Source organism: Gigantopelta aegis, chromosome 8 (assembly GCF_016097555.1).
Source record: "Gigantopelta aegis isolate Gae_Host chromosome 8, Gae_host_genome, whole genome shotgun sequence".
Taxonomy (NCBI): Eukaryota; Metazoa; Mollusca; class Gastropoda; order Neomphalida; family Peltospiridae; genus Gigantopelta; species Gigantopelta aegis.
The window spans coordinates 58,623,030-58,642,121 of NC_054706.1; the positions used below are offsets into that span (position 1 = coordinate 58,623,030).

The 19,092-nt window shown below is 40.0% G+C and overlaps 1 protein-coding gene across 2 annotated transcripts in view; it reads left to right on the plus strand.

Annotated features, from left to right (window-relative positions):
• The window catches only part of LOC121380064 (golgin subfamily A member 6-like protein 22), a 76,295-nt gene that overhangs the window by 48,682 nt on the left and 8,521 nt on the right, over positions 1-19,092 (plus strand). For both annotated transcript variants that reach the window (XM_041508806.1, XM_041508807.1), the window contains exons 6-8: positions 364-468; positions 1,794-1,898; positions 9,097-9,234. In XM_041508806.1, coding sequence (XP_041364740.1) covers positions 364-468; positions 1,794-1,898; positions 9,097-9,234 — 348 coding nt within the window. The remainder of the gene's footprint in view (positions 1-363; positions 469-1,793; positions 1,899-9,096; positions 9,235-19,092) is intronic.

A 19,092-nucleotide genomic window follows, 5' to 3' on the forward strand; every position in this document is an offset into this window, starting at 1 on the left:
TTATTAAACAAAAAGTTTGTTTTGTTTAACGACACCACTAGAGCACATTGATTTCTTAATCATCGGCTATTGGATGACAAACATTTGGTAATTTTAACATATAGTCTTAGAGAAGAAAACCACTACATTTTTTTTTTTTAAGTAGTAGCAAGGGATCTTTTATATGCACCATCCCACAGACAGGATAGCACATACGATAACTTTTGATACACATCTATTAAGCAAATGTTAAAATGTTGGACTTCGAAAAGCCATAGGTTAAAATGTGTATATATATAGATGTCATTAAGTAAACATTCCTTTCCTTTCCTTTAGATAATTCACAGAATCTGCATGTTCATTATTGTTTTCTACTTCATACAGAGAAAGTGAGTGACGCTGAAAACAAAATAAAAAGATTCGAGTCGCACTGCAAAGACATGAAGGATGACATTGCAAACAAAGAAAAAGACCTTGGACAGACAAGAGGTAATGGTATATACAGGTAGTACAGTAGAAGCAGGGGTTGAAATAATTGATCAGTTGGTGTACATGAAAACATTAATGTTACTATCAGCCACGTGCACTTTAATTGGTTCAGGGGCGGGACCTATACACGTAGGCCAGTGGTAAAGCATTCGCTTGATACACGGTCAGTATAGGATCGATCCCCATCAGTGGGCCAATTGGTCAATTTCTCCTTCCGGCCAGTGCACCACGACTGGTATATCAAAAGCCATGATATTTGCTATCCTGTCTGTGGGATGGTGCATATATACCTCTAGATGTAACAGCAGTAGAGGTAAAACCTGTCTGTGTGATGGCGCCTATAAAAGATCCCTTAATTGTTACTAATGAAAAATGTTGTGGGTTTCATCTCTACGACTGTCAAAATTACAATATGTTTGACATCCAATAGCCGATGATTATGTCGTTAAAGAAAACAAACTCTTTTTTTTAATTGGTTCCTAATTGGCCTCTAATTGGTGTGTGTGTGTGTGTGTTTGTGTGTGTATATGTGTGTTCATGTTTGGCTGTGGGTTTGTGTTGGGATGTGTGTGTGTGTGTGTGTTTGGATGTGTATGTTTGTGTGTATGTGTTTGTGTGAATGGTCTTATATTTTTTATTTAAGTGTGTGTGTGTGTGCTTAAGTGTGTGTGTGTGTGTTGTTTAAGAGTGTGTGGGTTGGTGAATGTTGAAGGTAGGCCATTGCGATAATTCACAGGATCTGTTGCTCTGTATGGATTCTCTATTTTTCTCCTTCCATCCAGTTTTTATTAGGGTTTAATTAATCAGGAAGCCAAACATTTATACCAATTTGGTGATTTGATCAGAAAATTTGTAGTCAAGTTTAAGTATTATTTTGCATACTGGTAACAGGATTATTTTTAAAAATAGATATACACATACATGTACAAATGACACAGTTTTTGAATTAGCTTTTTGGTGAATTGGTAATGACAAATGTTTGCCAAATCCAACTCTACCCTGATATTGGCTGTCCTGTTTATGGCGAAGTGCATATGAAATATCCCTTGCTGCTTTCTGAAAAATAATAGGATATGATGTGGCAGCATTGGCTTTCTTTTGCTCCTTCCTCCCTCTCTCTCTCTCTCTCTCTCTCTCTCTCTCTCTCTCTCTCTCTCTCTCTCTCTCTCTCTCTCTCTCTCTCTCTCTCTCTCTCTCTCTCTCTCTCTCTCTCTCTCTCTCTCTCTCTCTCTCTCTCTCTCTCTCTCTCTCTCTCTCTCTCTCTCTCATTTCTTTACTATGGTAATTACTCAGTTTAAACGTTATAATTACTTATTTTGTTGTAGCCTATCTGAAGGAGACGGAGACTGTGTCTGTTCAAGCGCAGGTTCGTGAAAACCAAACTAGGATTATCTTAGACCAGGTCAGCAGGGAACTCGCACACTTACAAAGTAAGTTTAATTATCGACTATCCAAAGGATGGGACATAGCCCAGTGGTAAGGTGCTTACTTGATGTGCGGTCGGTCCGGGATCAATCCCTATTGGTGGGCCCATTGCACTATTTCTTGTTCCGGTCAGTGCACCACCACTGGTAATTCAAAGGCTGTGATATGTGCTGTCCTGTTTGTGGGTTGGTGCATATATATAGAAGATCCCTTACTACCAATGGAAAAATGTAGTGGTTTTCCTCTCTATAAGACTATATGTCAAAATAACTAAATGGTTAGTTAATCGGTGTGCTGTGGTGTCGTTAAATAAAACTAACTTTAACTGTATCTTGGGACATTCTTCAGTTTGCTGCCACTGTAATGTGTACGACATTCAGAGCATTCTTCAGTTTGCTGCCACTGTAATGTGTACGACATTCAGAGCATTCTTCAGTCTGCTGCCACTGTAATGTGTACGACATTCAGAGCATTCTTCAGTCTGCTGCCACTGTAATGTGTACGACATTCAGAGCATTCTTCAGTCTGCTGCCACTGTAATGTGTACGACATTCAGAGCATTCTTCAGTCTGCTGCCACTGTAATGTGTACGACATTCAGAGCATTCTTCAGTCTGCTGCCACTGTAATGTGTACGACATTCAGAGCATTCTTCAGTTTGCTGCCACTGTAATGTGTACGACATTCAGAGCATTCTTGAGTTTGCTGCCACTGTAATGTGTACGACATTCAGAGCATTCTTCAATTTGCTGCCACTGTAATGTGTACGACATTCAGAGCATTTTTGATGACTAAAAGGACATATTAAAGATATTTATCCTGCAACCACTGTTTCTATTGACAGAATATGATGACGGATAAAGCAAAGTCGTATCCTGCTACTAGCAGGATAGAACCTTTGATGTCACTTATTTGACATAACACACATATATAACTACATTACAAAATTGCTCATCGTGCAATGCATGTGGCTGAAATAACAGAAATAATAGCTTTTCCCCTTAATTGTTATGGTCTGTAGAATAAAGATAATTACTAGTTCAGGCCGAATGAGAAATTTCCCATTCTTACCTTCACAGGATAAAGCAGATATCTGATGTCATTAACTAGTTATTCTCTATCAGTGTCTGTATATAAACCATGTTATATAGACCACGTCAGTCACAAAGTAAGACAAGAGGATATTAATAGGGTCTCCATGAGTCCAAAATATTGGACTCGAGTACTCGAGGGTCAAACTCGACCCAGACACAAGTATATACCCAATACTTACACTAGATAATAATGAAACATGTCACAAGACCATATTAAAGCTCATTTTAAAAGCAAAATTATATAAAAATAATATACAAATAAGTTCATAACAATAAAATATGTGTAATTGTCTTAAAACGTAGAAATTACACCAATCAGTATCAAAGTACGGTTTATGCATATTTATCGGTGAGCTTTCGGAAAAAACCCGGAAGTGACGTTAGTCATGCTGTACTCTTCCATTGTTTTTAACTGTTTATATATATGGAGTAAGGGGCTTACGATTTTTTTCAGAGCCCGACAATGCCATACTGCGCGGCCTTTGGGTGTAAAAATAAATGGATCGGGATTATCTTTTTTCGGTTTTCCAAAGAATTGTATCCGAAGAAAGCCGTGGGTATTTTATTGCAAAATAAAAGATTGAACACCAAGCGGTCAACCTATTTACAGCCCGGAGCCTGAAAGCAACCCAGAGACAAACACAGAACCCGGATGTTAATGCCGATGTGTATACTGTTGATATTTAACACAAAGATACACCTCGGTATGATGTATTTAAATATGTAAAAAAAAAAAAAAAAAAATGTAGGAAAACAAATTATTAATTTATTTTTTTCGCATTTTTCACATTCGGGCTGTACATAATGAAATCTGTATTCAACGTCCGAAGAAGGAAACATCAATTAAGTCATTAAATATGGCATATACAAACATGGGATTTGGCACAAGGAAACATCTCAGTACCATGTATTTAAAAAAAAAAAGAATTAAAGTGTAAAAAACAAAAATAAATTTTAATAACGTTTTTCATCTTCGGGCAGACTATGTCACGAAAACATTTCTCACCGAAAGAAGCCCAAAAGTAACCCGAAGACCAAAACAGAACCTGTATGTTAATGCTGAGGTGTACATTGTTCACATCTGGCACAAACATACACCTAAGCATTATATATTTAAATACGTAAAAAAAAATATATATTGTTTTGTTTTGTTCCTCCTTTTTTTTTACATATTTAAATACATCGTACTGAGATGTTTCCTCGTGCCAAGTCCCATGTTTGTATATTCCATATGCAATATTTAATGACTTAATTGACGTTTCCTTCTTCGGATGGTGAATACAGATTTCGTTATGTACAGCCCGAACGTGAAAAATGCGATTTAAAATATTTTAAATTTATTTTACATATTTAAATACATCATACCAATCTTTGTGCTAAATATGAACAGTATTGCTCATCGTGCAATGCATGTGGCTGAAATAACAGAAATAATAGCTTTTCCCCTTAATTGTTATGGTCTGTAGAATAAAGATAATTACTAGTTCAGGCCGAATGAGAAATTTCCCATTCTTACCTTCACAGGATAAAGCAGATATCAGATGTCATTAACTAGTTATTCTCTATCAGTGTCTGTATATAAACCATGTTATATAGACCACGTCAGTCACAAAGTAAGACAAGAGGATATTAATAGGGTCTCCATGAGTCCAAAATATTGGACTCGAGTACTCGAGGGTCAAACTCGACCCAGACCCAAGTATATACCCAACACTTACACTATATAATAATAAAACATGTCACGAGACCATATTAAAGCTCATTTTAAAATCAAAATGATATAAAAATAATATACAAATAAGTTCATAACAATAAAATACGTGTAATTGTCTTAAAATGTAGAAATTACACCAATCTGTATCAAAGTATGGTTTATGCATATTTATCGGTGAGCTTTCAAAAAAGCCCAGAAGTGACATCAGTCACGCTGTACTCTTCCATTGTTTTTAAATGTTTATATATGGAGTAAGGGGCTTACAATCATTTCAGAGCCCATCAATGCCGTACTGCGTAGCCTTTGGGTGTAAAAATAAACAGTTTAATGGATCGAGATTATCTTTTTTCGGTTTTCCAAAGAATTGTATCCGAAGAAAGGCGTGGGTATTTTATTGCAAAAGAAAAGATTGGACACCAGGCGGTCAACCTATTTAGAGCCCGGAGCCTGAAAGTAACCCAGAGACAAAAACAAAACCCGGATGTTAATGCCGATGTGTATACTGTTGATATTTAACACAAAGATACACCTCGGTATGATGTATTTAAATATGTAAAAAAAAAAATTAAACAAAAATGTAGGAAAAAAATTAGCATTTTTCACATTCGGGCTGTACATAATGAAATCTGTATTCAACGTCCGAAGAAGGAAACATCAATTAAGTCATTAAATATGGCATATACAAACATGGGATTTGGCACAAGGAAACATCTCAGTACGATGTATTTAAAAAAAAAAAATAATAAGAATAATTTTTAATAACGTTTTTCATCTTCGGGCAGAGTACATCACGAAAACATTTCTCACCGAACGAAGCCCGAAAGTAACCCGAAGACCAAAACAGAACCTGTATGTTAATGCCGAGGTGTACATTGTTCACATCTGGCACAAACATACATCTAAGCATTATATATTTAAATATGTAAAAAAATATATACATGTATATTGTTTTATTTTGTATCCTCCTTTTTTGTTACATATTTAAATACATCGTACTGAGATGTTTCCTCGTGCCAAGTCCCATGTTTGTATATGCCATATGCCATATTTAATGACTTAATTCACGTTTCCTTCTTCGGATGGTGAATAATGTGATTTAAAAAAAACATTTTTTAAAAATCCTACATTTTATTTTTTTTATTTGTGTTACATATTTAAATACATCATACCGATGTGTATCTTTGTGCTAAATATGAACAGTATACACATCGACATTAACATCCGGGTTCAGTTTTTGTCTCTGGGTTACTTTCGGGCTCCGGACTGTAAATAGGTCGACCGGTCTGGTCTGGCACCATCGGTTTCTCCACCCTCCGGCTCGCTATCTGTTTCTTCTCCAGTATCACTGTTGTAAAGTAAATATGTGTCTTTCTTCATTTACCAACAGCTCAAAATTATATTTTGCGAACGAACACTCATTTTAAAAAATATTTTGGGTAAGCTCTGCAAGTCTTAGATTCTTTGTGAGTGCATGGTACCGACTAATGCTTAAGTGTAAGTTTTCAGATCAAGTGACGCGTGATTGACGTCACGGACCACGTGATCGACCTGCTCATTAAAGATCGGCAATTTCCACTAAGAGCTCGTATCGGGGGTTTTGACGGAATAATTTTAAGTAATTTTTTTTTTTTTAGGTGATTCAATTTATAATTTATTTTACATGGTTAGTGCCAAATATAGGCCACGTGGCATGTTTCCTTTAAGAAATAAAGTAAAATAGTAATAATAATTCCAGCGCTGACCAATTGGATTCCAAGTCATGTCATTGTATTGCATTCCACACATTCGACTTTTGTTACCCCTGCATGGCCCTCATAGCCCTATGATGTAACCAGTGGCAAGCATATGGCAAATTGACGTAACGAAAATTAATCAAATGAGAGTGCATTTCCATGCATCATGGGCACTCTAGTACTGTGAACGGACTCTAATCTTGCTAGACTTAGCCCGTGCCCGAGTACTTAATTCTGGAGGCCCTAGGTTTTAGATTGACTTTCATATAAATATATATTTTTGACAACCAATTTTCATTCTTTCACTCATTCATTCATTCATTCATCCATTCATTCATTCATCCATTCATTCATTCATTCATTCATTCATTCATTCATTCATTCATCCATTCATTCATTCATCCATTCACTCATTCATTCATTCATTCATCCATTCATTCATTCATCCATTCACTCATTCATTCATTCATTCATTCATCCATTTACTCATTCATTCATTCATTCATTCATTCATCCATTCACTCATTCATTCATTCATTCATTCATTCATTCATTCATTCATTCATTCATTCATTTTATTATATAAATGTTTTTTTACTTAAATGGACAGACCCTAGTTTTTAAATACTAAGGCATATTTTTCACCTAGACCCTAGTTTCAACCCATAAAAATGGACACCAAGTTAGGTTAATTTACAAACCTGTAACAAATTTGGATACAACTGAGTGAAACAAGAGTCCGTGACATTGAAATAACTCTTAAAAGTAGACTAAAACGTGACTAAATAACCGTTACTTCTCAGACATGCGTGCATTTTTAAAAATATGAAAAATGCATTTTGTAGTATTAGAAACACTAGGATGACCAGAAACCAGGTTTGGGGAAAAATAAAATTGTCAGTCAGTCCCACTTGAATGTCATCACTACCGCGAGGGGAAGAAAGGAATAAAAAAAAGAAGAACATTTAAATAGAGGATACTCCCTGAGTGTCATGTGATATCATAATTTATCAGCACGAGTTGATAAAAGTATGAAATCTGAGGCATGCCTCGGATTTTATACTTTTATACTTTTATCAACGCGTGATGATAAATTATGATATCACAAGACATGAGGGGGGTATTCTTTTTATCATCCATTATCATTCTTTTCATTTGCGACAGTTGTAAACAATGTCAGTAATGTGGGTTGAATGTCAGCGGTAGACATGTTAACTAGCAGAACGGCAGTGGCGTGACGTCACTAATGGTAGGTTTAGCGCTGAAACAAACACAGTGACGTAACAAAACTGTCTTGTGGTTAAAATTTGACCAATCAAGATTATAAGAAGTGATATCTCCTAGGAGAATATCGCAGAAGATATCGCAAATTATATAGCACCAGCGATATCTCCTACAAAAGCCTTTAATAGATGATAAAAGACGATATTTGCCAAATAGTTTCTTTTAAATGACAGTGACGTTTGTATAGTCTTGAATCATGAACGCGAAACGATAAACATGAAAAAATTAAACTTTTTTTTTTTTTATCACATCAGTGAAAAAAAAGGAGCTAGCACATATTTAGACAAAGAGATTAATAACGTCATCACTGATTGGAGGAAATTTGACCTCTACTGGCTCTAGAGATAACCAGTAATTATTGGATACACTACATTGGACAGTCAACAATAAATACATTAATAGATATTTCACTATATTTTATGCTATTTCAAACAGTTTGTATTGCACAAAAGCCTTTTGCCTCAGACTCGGACACTCGACCTGACAATGCTCTGTACACAGGTGTTGATTGTAACCAGTTGCAAACTCTGGGTCCTTTGTTTTAATTGGAGTGTAATACCTTGGTGGCTCACTCACCAAGAGTGGTGTTATTCAGAGGCAGATCGGGGGGGGGGGGGGGGGGGGGGGGGTGCCCCTAATTTTATTATATATTAATTTTCATTTTGTTATGATCCCCCTCCAAACCTCCCCCAAATTTCCTTTGGCATTCCACCTCATATTGACCACTATTTATTTATTATTTTAAATCATGCACAAGATACTGATGTCTGGGCAGGCCGGTCCACTTGACGGATAGGAATTTGTTCCAATAATAGAAATGGACAGGTGCTTCGGACTGACAAGAATGACAAAAGTGGGACCGGCAAACACACGTTTTAAAAAAATAATTCCAGTCTCAGAGATCGAGAATCGGTCCCAGACCGGGAAAAAGGGGATTTTCTCCACCCCTGCCAGAAACACTTTGATTGTACAGAAATGGTTAATCTAAACAATAAAATATAAGTAATGTTTGATTTCAGTGATCATAAACAGCTCTAATAGTGATAAATATGCCTTAGCTAGTGTTTAAAAACTAGGGTCTGTACCTTTAAAGTTTGTGTTTTTAACTGTGAGATATACCGAGTATACATAAACAGTTGACAATATTCACTGTGATGATCTAGGTATTACATCAATTTCTGTTTCTGCAGATCAAGTGACAGTTTCGAAAATGTTAATGCCATGGTTTTGTCGTTCATGCATAATATATAACTAATTTTTTTTGTAATTCCTATTAGGCACATGGGAAATGACTCTTGGTGAAATATAGGAAGGGGAGGCAATTTATATTTGTGTTTGTACTTAACAAATTCTGTGTTCTTATTTTTCTCCTTCATTAGGTGTGCAAGCCATGCATGATGCAGAGCTCAGTTCTGTGAGAGCCGATTTTGAGTCTGAACTGTCAGAAAGGCAATCAAGAATTCAAGGACTGGAATCCGAGTTAACCGTGGTAACAGGCCAGAAAGATAACTTGTTAGGTACAGTAGTCATATAATTATATATAAATATACAGTTCAATCCTATTGGCTCGAACTCTGTCAGTGCTTGATGTAACAAGGTGGCATGGAAATTGGTCCATCAGAGAAAAAAATCTGAAAATAAAAGGTGTCCATGCATTTGAGTCTACAATTTCCACTTTTACTAGGAATACACTGTCTGGCTGGTGAGGAGCGTCTGTTACTGTGACTCGATTCTTATTTAATACACCTCCCAGCTCATGTTTGAAAAAAAAAGATACGTTAAAAACAAATAATAATAATAATAATACCACAAACACAGGCCTCATGATTTCACATTTTGTGGAAAAAACTTTTGTTAAATTCTGAGCCCTGTCATAATGTAGGTCATAGGATTTCAAACTTCATGGGAAACACTTTTTCAGTTACATGCCTTGTGATCATGGGAACCCATCAGAAACTGTTTATATTATTTTTGTTGAATAGTTGTACTCGATATACTAATGGTTGTAAACTCAGGACTGTCCCTTTAAGATGAACTTAGTGCTAAGATCGCTTCATGCAATAGGGGCCAGCTAGGAGTCATTGAAATATTACATAGTGCTGTTGTTAGTGCGGGGTTTAGAACCATAGGTTATGTGCAGGTGAGTGGATGTACTGGACATAGTTACATAGTGCTGTTGTTAGTGCGGGGTTTAGAACCATAGGTTATGTGTAGGTGAGTGGATGTACTGGACATAGTTACATAGTGCTGTTGTTAGTGCGGGGTTTAGAACCATAGGTTATGTGTAGGTGAGTGGATGTACTGGACATAGTTACATAGTGCTGTTGTTAGTGCGGGGTTTAGAACCATAGGTTATGTGCAGGTGAGTGGATGTACTGGACATAGTTACATAGTGCTGTTGTTAGTGTGGGGTTTAGAACCATAGGTTATGTGCAGGTGAGTGGATGTACTGGACATAGTTACATAGTGCTGTTGTTAGTGCGGGGTTTAGAACCATAGGTTATGTGTAGGTGAGTGGATGTACTGGACATAGTTACATAGTGCTGTTGTTAGTGCGGGGTTTAGAACCATAGGTTATGTGTAGGTGAGTGGATGTACTGGACATAGTTACATAGTGCGGTTGTTAGTGCGGGGTTTAGAACCATAGGTTATGTGTAGGTGAGTGGATGTACTGGACATAGTTACATAGTGCTGTTGTTAGTGCGGGGTTTAGAACCATAGGTTATGTGCAGGTGAGTGGATGTACTGGACATAGTTACATAGTGCTGTTGTTAGTGCGGGGTTTAGAACCATAGGTTATGTGCAGGTGAGTGGATGTACTGGACATAGTTACATAGTGCTGTTGTTAGTGTGGGGTTTAGAACCATAGATTATGTGTAGGTGAGTGGATGTACTGGACATAGTTACATAGTGCTGTTGTTAGTGTGGGGTTTAGAACCATAGGTTATGTGCAGGTGAGTGGATGTACTGGACATAGTTACAGGGGTGCTGTTGTTAGTGCGGGGTTTAGAACCATAGGTTATGTGCAGGTGAGTGGATGTACTGGACATAGTTACATAGTGCTGTTGTTAGTGCGGGGTTTAGAACCATAGGTTATGTGCAGGTGAGTGGATGTACTGGACATAGTTACATAGTGCTGTTGTTAGTGCGGGGTTTAGAACCATAGGTTATGTGCATAGTGGATGTACTGGACATAGTTACATAGTTTGTTAGTGCGGGGTTTAGAACCATAGGTTATGTGCAGGTGAGTGGATGTACTGGACATAGTTACATAGTTTGTTAGTGCGGGGTTTAGAACCATAGGTTATGTGCAGGTGAGTGGATGTACTGGTAGTTACATAGTGCTGTTGTTAGTGCGGGGTTTAGAACCATAGGTTATGTGCAGGTGAGTGGATGTACTGGACATAGTTACATAGTGCTGTTGTTAGTGCGGGGTTTAGAACCATAGGTTATGTGCAGGTGAGTGGATGTACTGGACATAGTTACATAGTGCTGTTGTTAGTGCGGGGTTTAGAACCATAGGTTATGTGTAGGTGAGTGGATGTACTGGACATAGTTACATAGTGCTGTTGTTAGTGCGGGGTTTAGAACCATAGGTTATGTGGAGGTGAGTGGATGTACTGGACATAGTTACATAGTGCTGTTGTTAGTGCGGGGTTTAGAACCATAGGTTATGTGTAGGTGAGTGGATGTACTGCGGGGTTTAGAACCATAGGTTATGTGCAGGTGAGTGGATGTACTGGACATAGTTACATAGTGCTGTTGTTAGTGCGGGGTTTAGAACCATAGGTTATGTGCAGGTGAGTGGATGTACTGGACATAGTTACATAGTGCTGTTGTTAGTGCGGGGTTTAGAACCATAGGTTATGTGCAGGTGAGTGGATGTACTGGACATAGTTACATAGTGCTGTTGTTAGTGCGGGGTTTAGAACCATAGGTTATGTGCAGGTGAGTGGATGTACTGGACATAGTTACATAGTGCTGTTGTTAGTGCGGGGTTTAGAACCATAGGTTATGTGCAGGTGAGTGGATGTACTGGACATAGTTACATAGTGCTGTTGTTAGTGCGGGGTTTAGAACCATAGGTTATGTGCAGGTGAGTGGATGTACTGGACATAGTTACATAGTGCTGTTGTTAGTGCGGGGTTTAGAACCATAGGTTATGTGCAGGTGAGTGGATGTACTGGACATAGTTACATAGTGCTGTTGTTAGTGCGGGGTTTAGAACCATAGGTTATGTGCAGGTGAGTGGATGTACTGGACATAGTTACATAGTGCTGTTGTTAGTGCGGGGTTTAGAACCATAGGTTATGTGCAGGTGAGTGGATGTACTGGACATAGTTACATAGTGCTGTTGTTAGTGCGGGGTTTAGAACCATAGGTTATGTGCAGGTGAGTGGATGTACTGGACATAGTTACATAGTGCTGTTGTTAGTGCGGGGTTTAGAACCATAGGTTATGTGCAGGTGAGTGGATGTACTGGACATAGTTACATAGTGCTGTTGTTAGTGCGGGGTTTAGAACCATAGGTTATGTGCAGGTGAGTGGATGTACTGGACATAGTTACATAGTGCTGTTGTTAGTGCGGGGTTTAGAACCATAGGTTATGTGCAGGTGAGTGGATGTACTGGACATAGTTACATAGTGCTGTTGTTAGTGCGGGGTTTAGAACCATAGGTTATGTGCAGGTGAGAACCATAGGTTATGTGTAGGTGAGTGGATGTACTGGACATAGTTACATAGTGCTGTTGTTAGTGCGGGGTTTAGAACCATAGGTTATGTGCAGGTGAGTGGATGTACTGGACATAGTTACATAGTGCTGTTGTTAGTGCGGGGTTTAGAACCATAGGTTATGTGCAGGTGAGTGGATGTACTGGACATAGTTACATAGTGCTGTTGTTAGTGCGGGGTTTAGAACCATAGGTTATGTGCAGGTGAGTGGATGTACTGGACATAGTTACATAGTGCTGTTGTTAGTGCGGGGTTTAGAACCATAGGTTATGTGCAGGTGAGTGGATGTACTGGACATAGTTACATAGTGCTGTTGTTAGTGCGGGGTTTAGAACCATAGGTTATGTGCAGGTGAGTGGATGTACTGGACATAGTTACATAGTGCTGTTGTTAGTGCGGGGTTTAGAACCATAGGTTATGTGCAGGTGAGTGGATGTACTGGACATAGTTACATAGTGCTGTTGTTAGTGCGGGGTTTAGAACCATAGGTTATGTGCAGGTGAGTGGATGTACTGGACATAGTTACATAGTGCTGTTGTTAGTGCGGGGTTTAGAACCATAGGTTATGTGCAGGTGAGTGGATGTACTGGACATAGTTACATAGTGCTGTTGTTAGTGCGGGGTTTAGAACCATAGGTTATGTGCAGGTGAGTGGATGTACTGGACATAGTTACATAGTGCTGTTGTTAGTGCGGGGTTTAGAACCATAGGTTATGTGCAGGTGAGTGGATGTACTGGACATAGTTACATAGTGCTGTTGTTAGTGCGGGGTTTAGAACCATAGGTTATGTGCAGGTGAGTGGATGTACTGGACATAGTTACATAGTGCTGTTGTTAGTGCGGGGTTTAGAACCATAGGTTATGTGCAGGTGAGTGGATGTACTGGACATAGTTACATAGTGCTGTTGTTAGTGCGGGGTTTAGAACCATAGGTTATGTGCAGGTGAGTGGATGTACTGGACATAGTTACATAGTGCTGTTGTTAGTGCGGGGTTTAGAACCATAGGTTATGTGCAGGTGAGTGGATGTACTGGACATAGTTACATAGTGCTGTTGTTAGTGCGGGGTTTAGAACCATAGGTTATGTGTAGGTGAGTGGATGTACTGGACATAGTTACATAGTGCTGTTGTTAGTGCGGGGTTTAGAACCATAGGTTATGTGTAGGTGAGTGGATGTACTGGACATAGTTACATAGTGCTGTTGTTAGTGCGGGGTTTAGAACCATAGGTTATGTGTAGGTGAGTGGATGTACTGGACATAGTTACATAGTGCTGTTGTTAGTGCGGGGTTTAGAACCATAGGTTATGTGCAGGTGAGTGGATGTACTGGACATAGTTACATAGTGCTGTTGTTAGTGCGGGGTTTAGAACCATAGGTTATGTGTAGGTGAGTGGATGTACTGGACATAGTTACATAGTGCTGTTGTTAGTGCGGGGTTTAGAACCATAGGTTATGTGTAGGTGAGTGGATGTACTGGACATAGTTACATAGTGCTGTTGTTAGTGCGGGGTTTAGAACCATAGGTTATGTGTAGGTGAGTGGATGTACTGGACATAGTGCGGGGTTTAGTGCTGTTGTTAGTGAGTGGATGTACTGGACATAGGTTGTTAGTGCGGGGTTTAGAACCATAGGTTATGTGCAGGTGAGTGGATGTACTGGACATAGTTACATAGTGCTGTTGTTAGTGCGGGGTTTAGAACCATAGGTTATGTGCAGGTGAGTGGATGTACTGGACATAGTTACATAGTGCTGTTGTTAGTGCGGGGTTTAGAACCATAGGTTATGTGCAGGTGAGTGGATGTACTGGACATAGTTACATAGTGCTGTTGTTAGTGCGGGGTTTAGAACCATAGGTTATGTGCAGGTGAGTGGATGTACTGGACATAGTTACATAGTGCTGTTGTTAGTGCGGGGTTTAGAACCATAGGTTATGTGCAGGTGAGTGGATGTACTGGACATAGTTACATAGTGCTGTTGTTAGTGCGGGGTTTAGAACCATAGGTTATGTGCAGGTGAGTGGATGTACTGGACATAGTTACATAGTGCTGTTGTTAGTGCGGGGTTTAGAACCATAGGTTATGTGCAGGTGAGTGGATGTACTGGACATAGTTACATAGTGCTGTTGTTAGTGCGGGGTTTAGAACCATAGGTTATGTGCAGGTGAGTGGATGTACTGGACATAGTTACATAGTGCTGTTGTTAGTGCGGGGTTTAGAACCATAGGTTATGTGCAGGTGAGTGGATGTACTGGACATAGTTACATAGTGCTGTTGTTAGTGCGGGGTTTAGAACCATAGGTTATGTGCAGGTGAGTGGATGTACTGGACATAGTTACATAGTGCTGTTGTTAGTGCGGGGTTTAGAACCATAGGTTATGTGCAGGTGAGTGGATGTACTGGACATAGTTACATAGTGCTGTTGTTAGTGCGGGGTTTAGAACCATAGGTTATGTGCAGGTGAGTGGATGTACTGGACATAGTTACATAGTGCTGTTGTTAGTGCGGGGTTTAGAACCATAGGTTATGTGCAGGTGAGTGGATGTACTGGACATAGTTACATAGTGCTGTTGTTAGTGCGGGGTTTAGAACCATAGGTTATGTGCAGGTGAGTGGATGTACTGGACATAGTTACATAGTGCTGTTGTTAGTGCGGGGTTTAGAACCATAGGTTATGTGCAGGTGAGTGGATGTACTGGACATAGTTACATAGTGCTGTTGTTAGTGCGGGGTTTAGAACCATAGGTTATGTGCAGGTGAGTGGATGTACTGGACATAGTTACATAGTGCTGTTGTTAGTGCGGGGTTTAGAACCATAGGTTATGTGCAGGTGAGTGGATGTACTGGACATAGTTACATAGTGCTGTTGTTAGTGCGGGGTTTAGAACCATAGGTTATGTGCAGGTGAGTGGATGTACTGGACATAGTTACATAGTGCTGTTGTTAGTGCGGGGTTTAGAACCATAGGTTATGTGCAGGTGAGTGGATGTACTGGACATAGTTACATAGTGCTGTTGTTAGTGCGGGGTTTAGAACCATAGGTTATGTGCAGGTGAGTGGATGTACTGGACATAGTTACATAGTGCTGTTGTTAGTGCGGGGTTTAGAACCATAGGTTATGTGCAGGTGAGTGGATGTACTGGACATAGTTACATAGTGCTGTTGTTAGTGCGGGGTTTAGAACCATAGGTTATGTGCAGGTGAGTGGATGTACTGGACATAGTTACATAGTGCTGTTGTTAGTGCGGGGTTTAGAACCATAGGTTATGTGCAGGTGAGTGGATGTACTGGACATAGTTACATAGTGCTGTTGTTAGTGCGGGGTTTAGAACCATAGGTTATGTGTAGGTGAGTGGATGTACTGGACATAGTTACATAGTGCTGTTGTTAGTGCGGGGTTTAGAACCATAGGTTATGTGCAGGTGAGTGGATGTACTGGACATAGTTACATAGTGCTGTTGTTAGTGCGGGGTTTAGAACCATAGGTTATGTGTAGGTGAGTGGATGTACTGGACATAGTTACATAGTGCTGTTGTTAGTGCGGGGTTTAGAACCATAGGTTATGTGCAGGTGAGTGGATGTACTGGACATAGTTACATAGTGCTGTTGTTAGTGCGGGGTTTAGAACCATAGGTTATGTGTAGGTGAGTGGATGTACTGGACATAGTTACATAGTGCTGTTGTTAGTGCGGGGTTTAGAACCATAGGTTATGTGCAGGTGAGTGGATGTACTGGACATAGTTACATAGTGCTGTTGTTAGTGCGGGGTTTAGAACCATAGGTTATGTGCAGGTGAGTGGATGTACTGGACATAGTTACATAGTGCTGTTGTTAGTGCGGGGTTTAGAACCATAGGTTATGTGTAGGTGAGTGGATGTACTGGACATAGTTACATAGTGCTGTTGTTAGTGCGGGGTTTAGAACCATAGGTTATGTGCAGGTGAGTGGATGTACTGGACATAGTTACATAGTGCTGTTGTTAGTGCGGGGTTTAGAACCATAGGTTATGTGTAGGTGAGTGGATGTACTGGACATAGTTACATAGTGCTGTTGTTAGTGCGGGGTTTAGAACCATAGGTTATGTGCAGGTGAGTGGATGTACTGGACATAGTTACATAGTGCTGTTGTTAGTGCGGGGTTTAGAACCATAGGTTATGTGTAGGTGAGTGGATGTACTGGACATAGTTACATAGTGCTGTTGTTAGTGCGGGGTTTAGAACCATAGGTTATGTGTAGGTGAGTGGATGTACTGGACATAGTTACATAGTGCTGTTGTTAGTGCGGGGTTTAGAACCATAGGTTATGTGCAGGTGAGTGGATGTACTGGACATAGTTACATAGTGCTGTTGTTAGTGCGGGGTTTAGAACCATAGGTTATGTGTAGGTGAGTGGATGTACTGGACATAGTTACATAGTGCTGTTGTTAGTGCGGGGTTTAGAACCATAGGTTATGTGTAGGTGAGTGGATGTACTGGACATAGTTACATAGTGCTGTTGTTAGTGCGGGGTTTAGAACCATAGGTTATGTGCAGGTGAGAACCATAGGTTATGTGTAGGTGAGTGGATGTACTGGACATAGTTACATAGTGCTGTTGTTAGTGCGGGGTTTAGAACCATAGGTTATGTGCAGGTGAGTGGATGTACTGGACATAGTTACATAGTGCTGTTGTTAGTGCGGGGTTTAGAACCATAGGTTATGTGTAGGTGAGTGGATGTACTGGACATAGTTACATAGTGCTGTTGTTAGTGCGGGGTTTAGAACCATAGGTTATGTGTAGGTGAGTGGATGTACTGGACATAGTTACATAGTGCTGTTGTTAGTGCGGGGTTTAGAACCATAGGTTATGTGCAGGTGAGTGGATGTACTGGACATAGTTACATAGTGCTGTTGTTAGTGCGGGGTTTAGAACCATAGGTTATGTGCAGGTGAGTGGATGTACTGGACATAGTTACATAGTGCTGTTGTTAGTGCGGGGTTTAGAACCATAGGTTATGTGCAGGTGAGTGGATGTACTGGACATAGTTACATAGTGCTGTTGTTAGTGCGGGGTTTAGAACCATAGGTTATGTGCAGGTGAGTGGATGTACTGGACATAGTTACATAGTGCTGTTGTTAGTGCGGGGTTTAGAACCATAGGTTATGTGCAGGTGAGTGGATGTACTGGACATAGTTACATAGTGCTGTTGTTAGTGCGGGGTTTAGAACCATAGGTTATGTGCAGGTGAGTGGATGTACTGGACATAGTTACATAGTGCTGTTGTTAGTGCGGGGTTTAGAACCATAGGTTATGTGCAGGTGAGTGGATGTACTGGACATAGTTACATAGTGCTGTTGTTAGTGCGGGGTTTAGAACCATAGGTTATGTGTAGGTGAGTGGATGTACTGGACATAGTTACATAGTGCTGTTGTTAGTGCGGGGTTTAGAACCATAGGTTATGTGTAGGTGAGTGGATGTACTGGACATAGTTACATAGTGCTGTTGTTAGTGCGGGGTTTAGAACCATAGGTTATGTGCAGGTGAGTGGATGTACTGGACATAGTTACATAGTGCTGTTGTTAGTGCGGGGTTTAGAACCATAGGTTATGTGTAGGTGAGTGGATGTACTGGACATAGTTACATAGTGCTGTTGTTAGTGCGGGGTTTAGAACCATAGGTTATGTGCAGGTGAGTGGATGTACTGGACATAGTTACATAGTGCTGTTGTTAGTGCGGGGTTTAGAACCATAGGTTATGTGCAGGTGAGAACCATAGGTTATGTGTAGGTGAGTGGATGTACTGGACATAGTTACATAGTGCTGTTGTTAGTGCGGGGTTTAGAACCATAGGTTATGTGCAGGTGAGTGGATGTACTGGACATAGTTACATAGTGCTGTTGTTAGTGCGGGGTTTAGAACCATAGGTTATGTGTAGGTGAGTGGATGTACTGGACATAGTTACATAGTGCTGTTGTTAGTGCGGGGTTTAGAACCATAGGTTATGTGCAGGTGAGTGGATGTACTGGACATAGTTACATAGTGCTGTTGTTAGTGCGGGGTTTAGAACCATAGGTTATGTGTAGGTGAGTGGATGTACTGGACATAGTTACATAGTGCTGTTGTTAGTGCGGGGTTTAGAACCATAGGTTATGTGTAGGTGAGTGGATGTACTGGACATAGTTACATAGTGCTGTTGTTAGTGCGGGGTTTAGAACCATAGGTTATGTGTAGGTGAGTGGATGTACTGGACATAGTTACATAGTGCTGTTGTTAGTGCGGGGTTTAGAACCATAGGTTATGTGGAGGTGAGTGGATGTACTGGACATAGTTACATAGTGCTGTTGTTAGTGCGGGGTTTAGAACCATAGGTTATGTGCAGGTGAGTGGATGTACTGGACATAGTTACATAGTGCTGTTGTTAGTGCGGGGTTTAGAACCATAGGTTATGTGCAGGTGAGTGGATGTACTGGACATAGTTACATAGTGCTGTTGTTAGTGCGGGGTTTAGAACCATAGGTTATGTGTAGGTGAGTGGATGTACTAGACATAGTTACATAGTGCTGTTGTTAGTGCGGGGTTTAGAACCATAGGTTATGTGCAGGTGAGTGGATGTACTGGACATAGTTACATAGTGCTGTTGTTAGTGCGGGGTTTAGAACCATAGGTTATG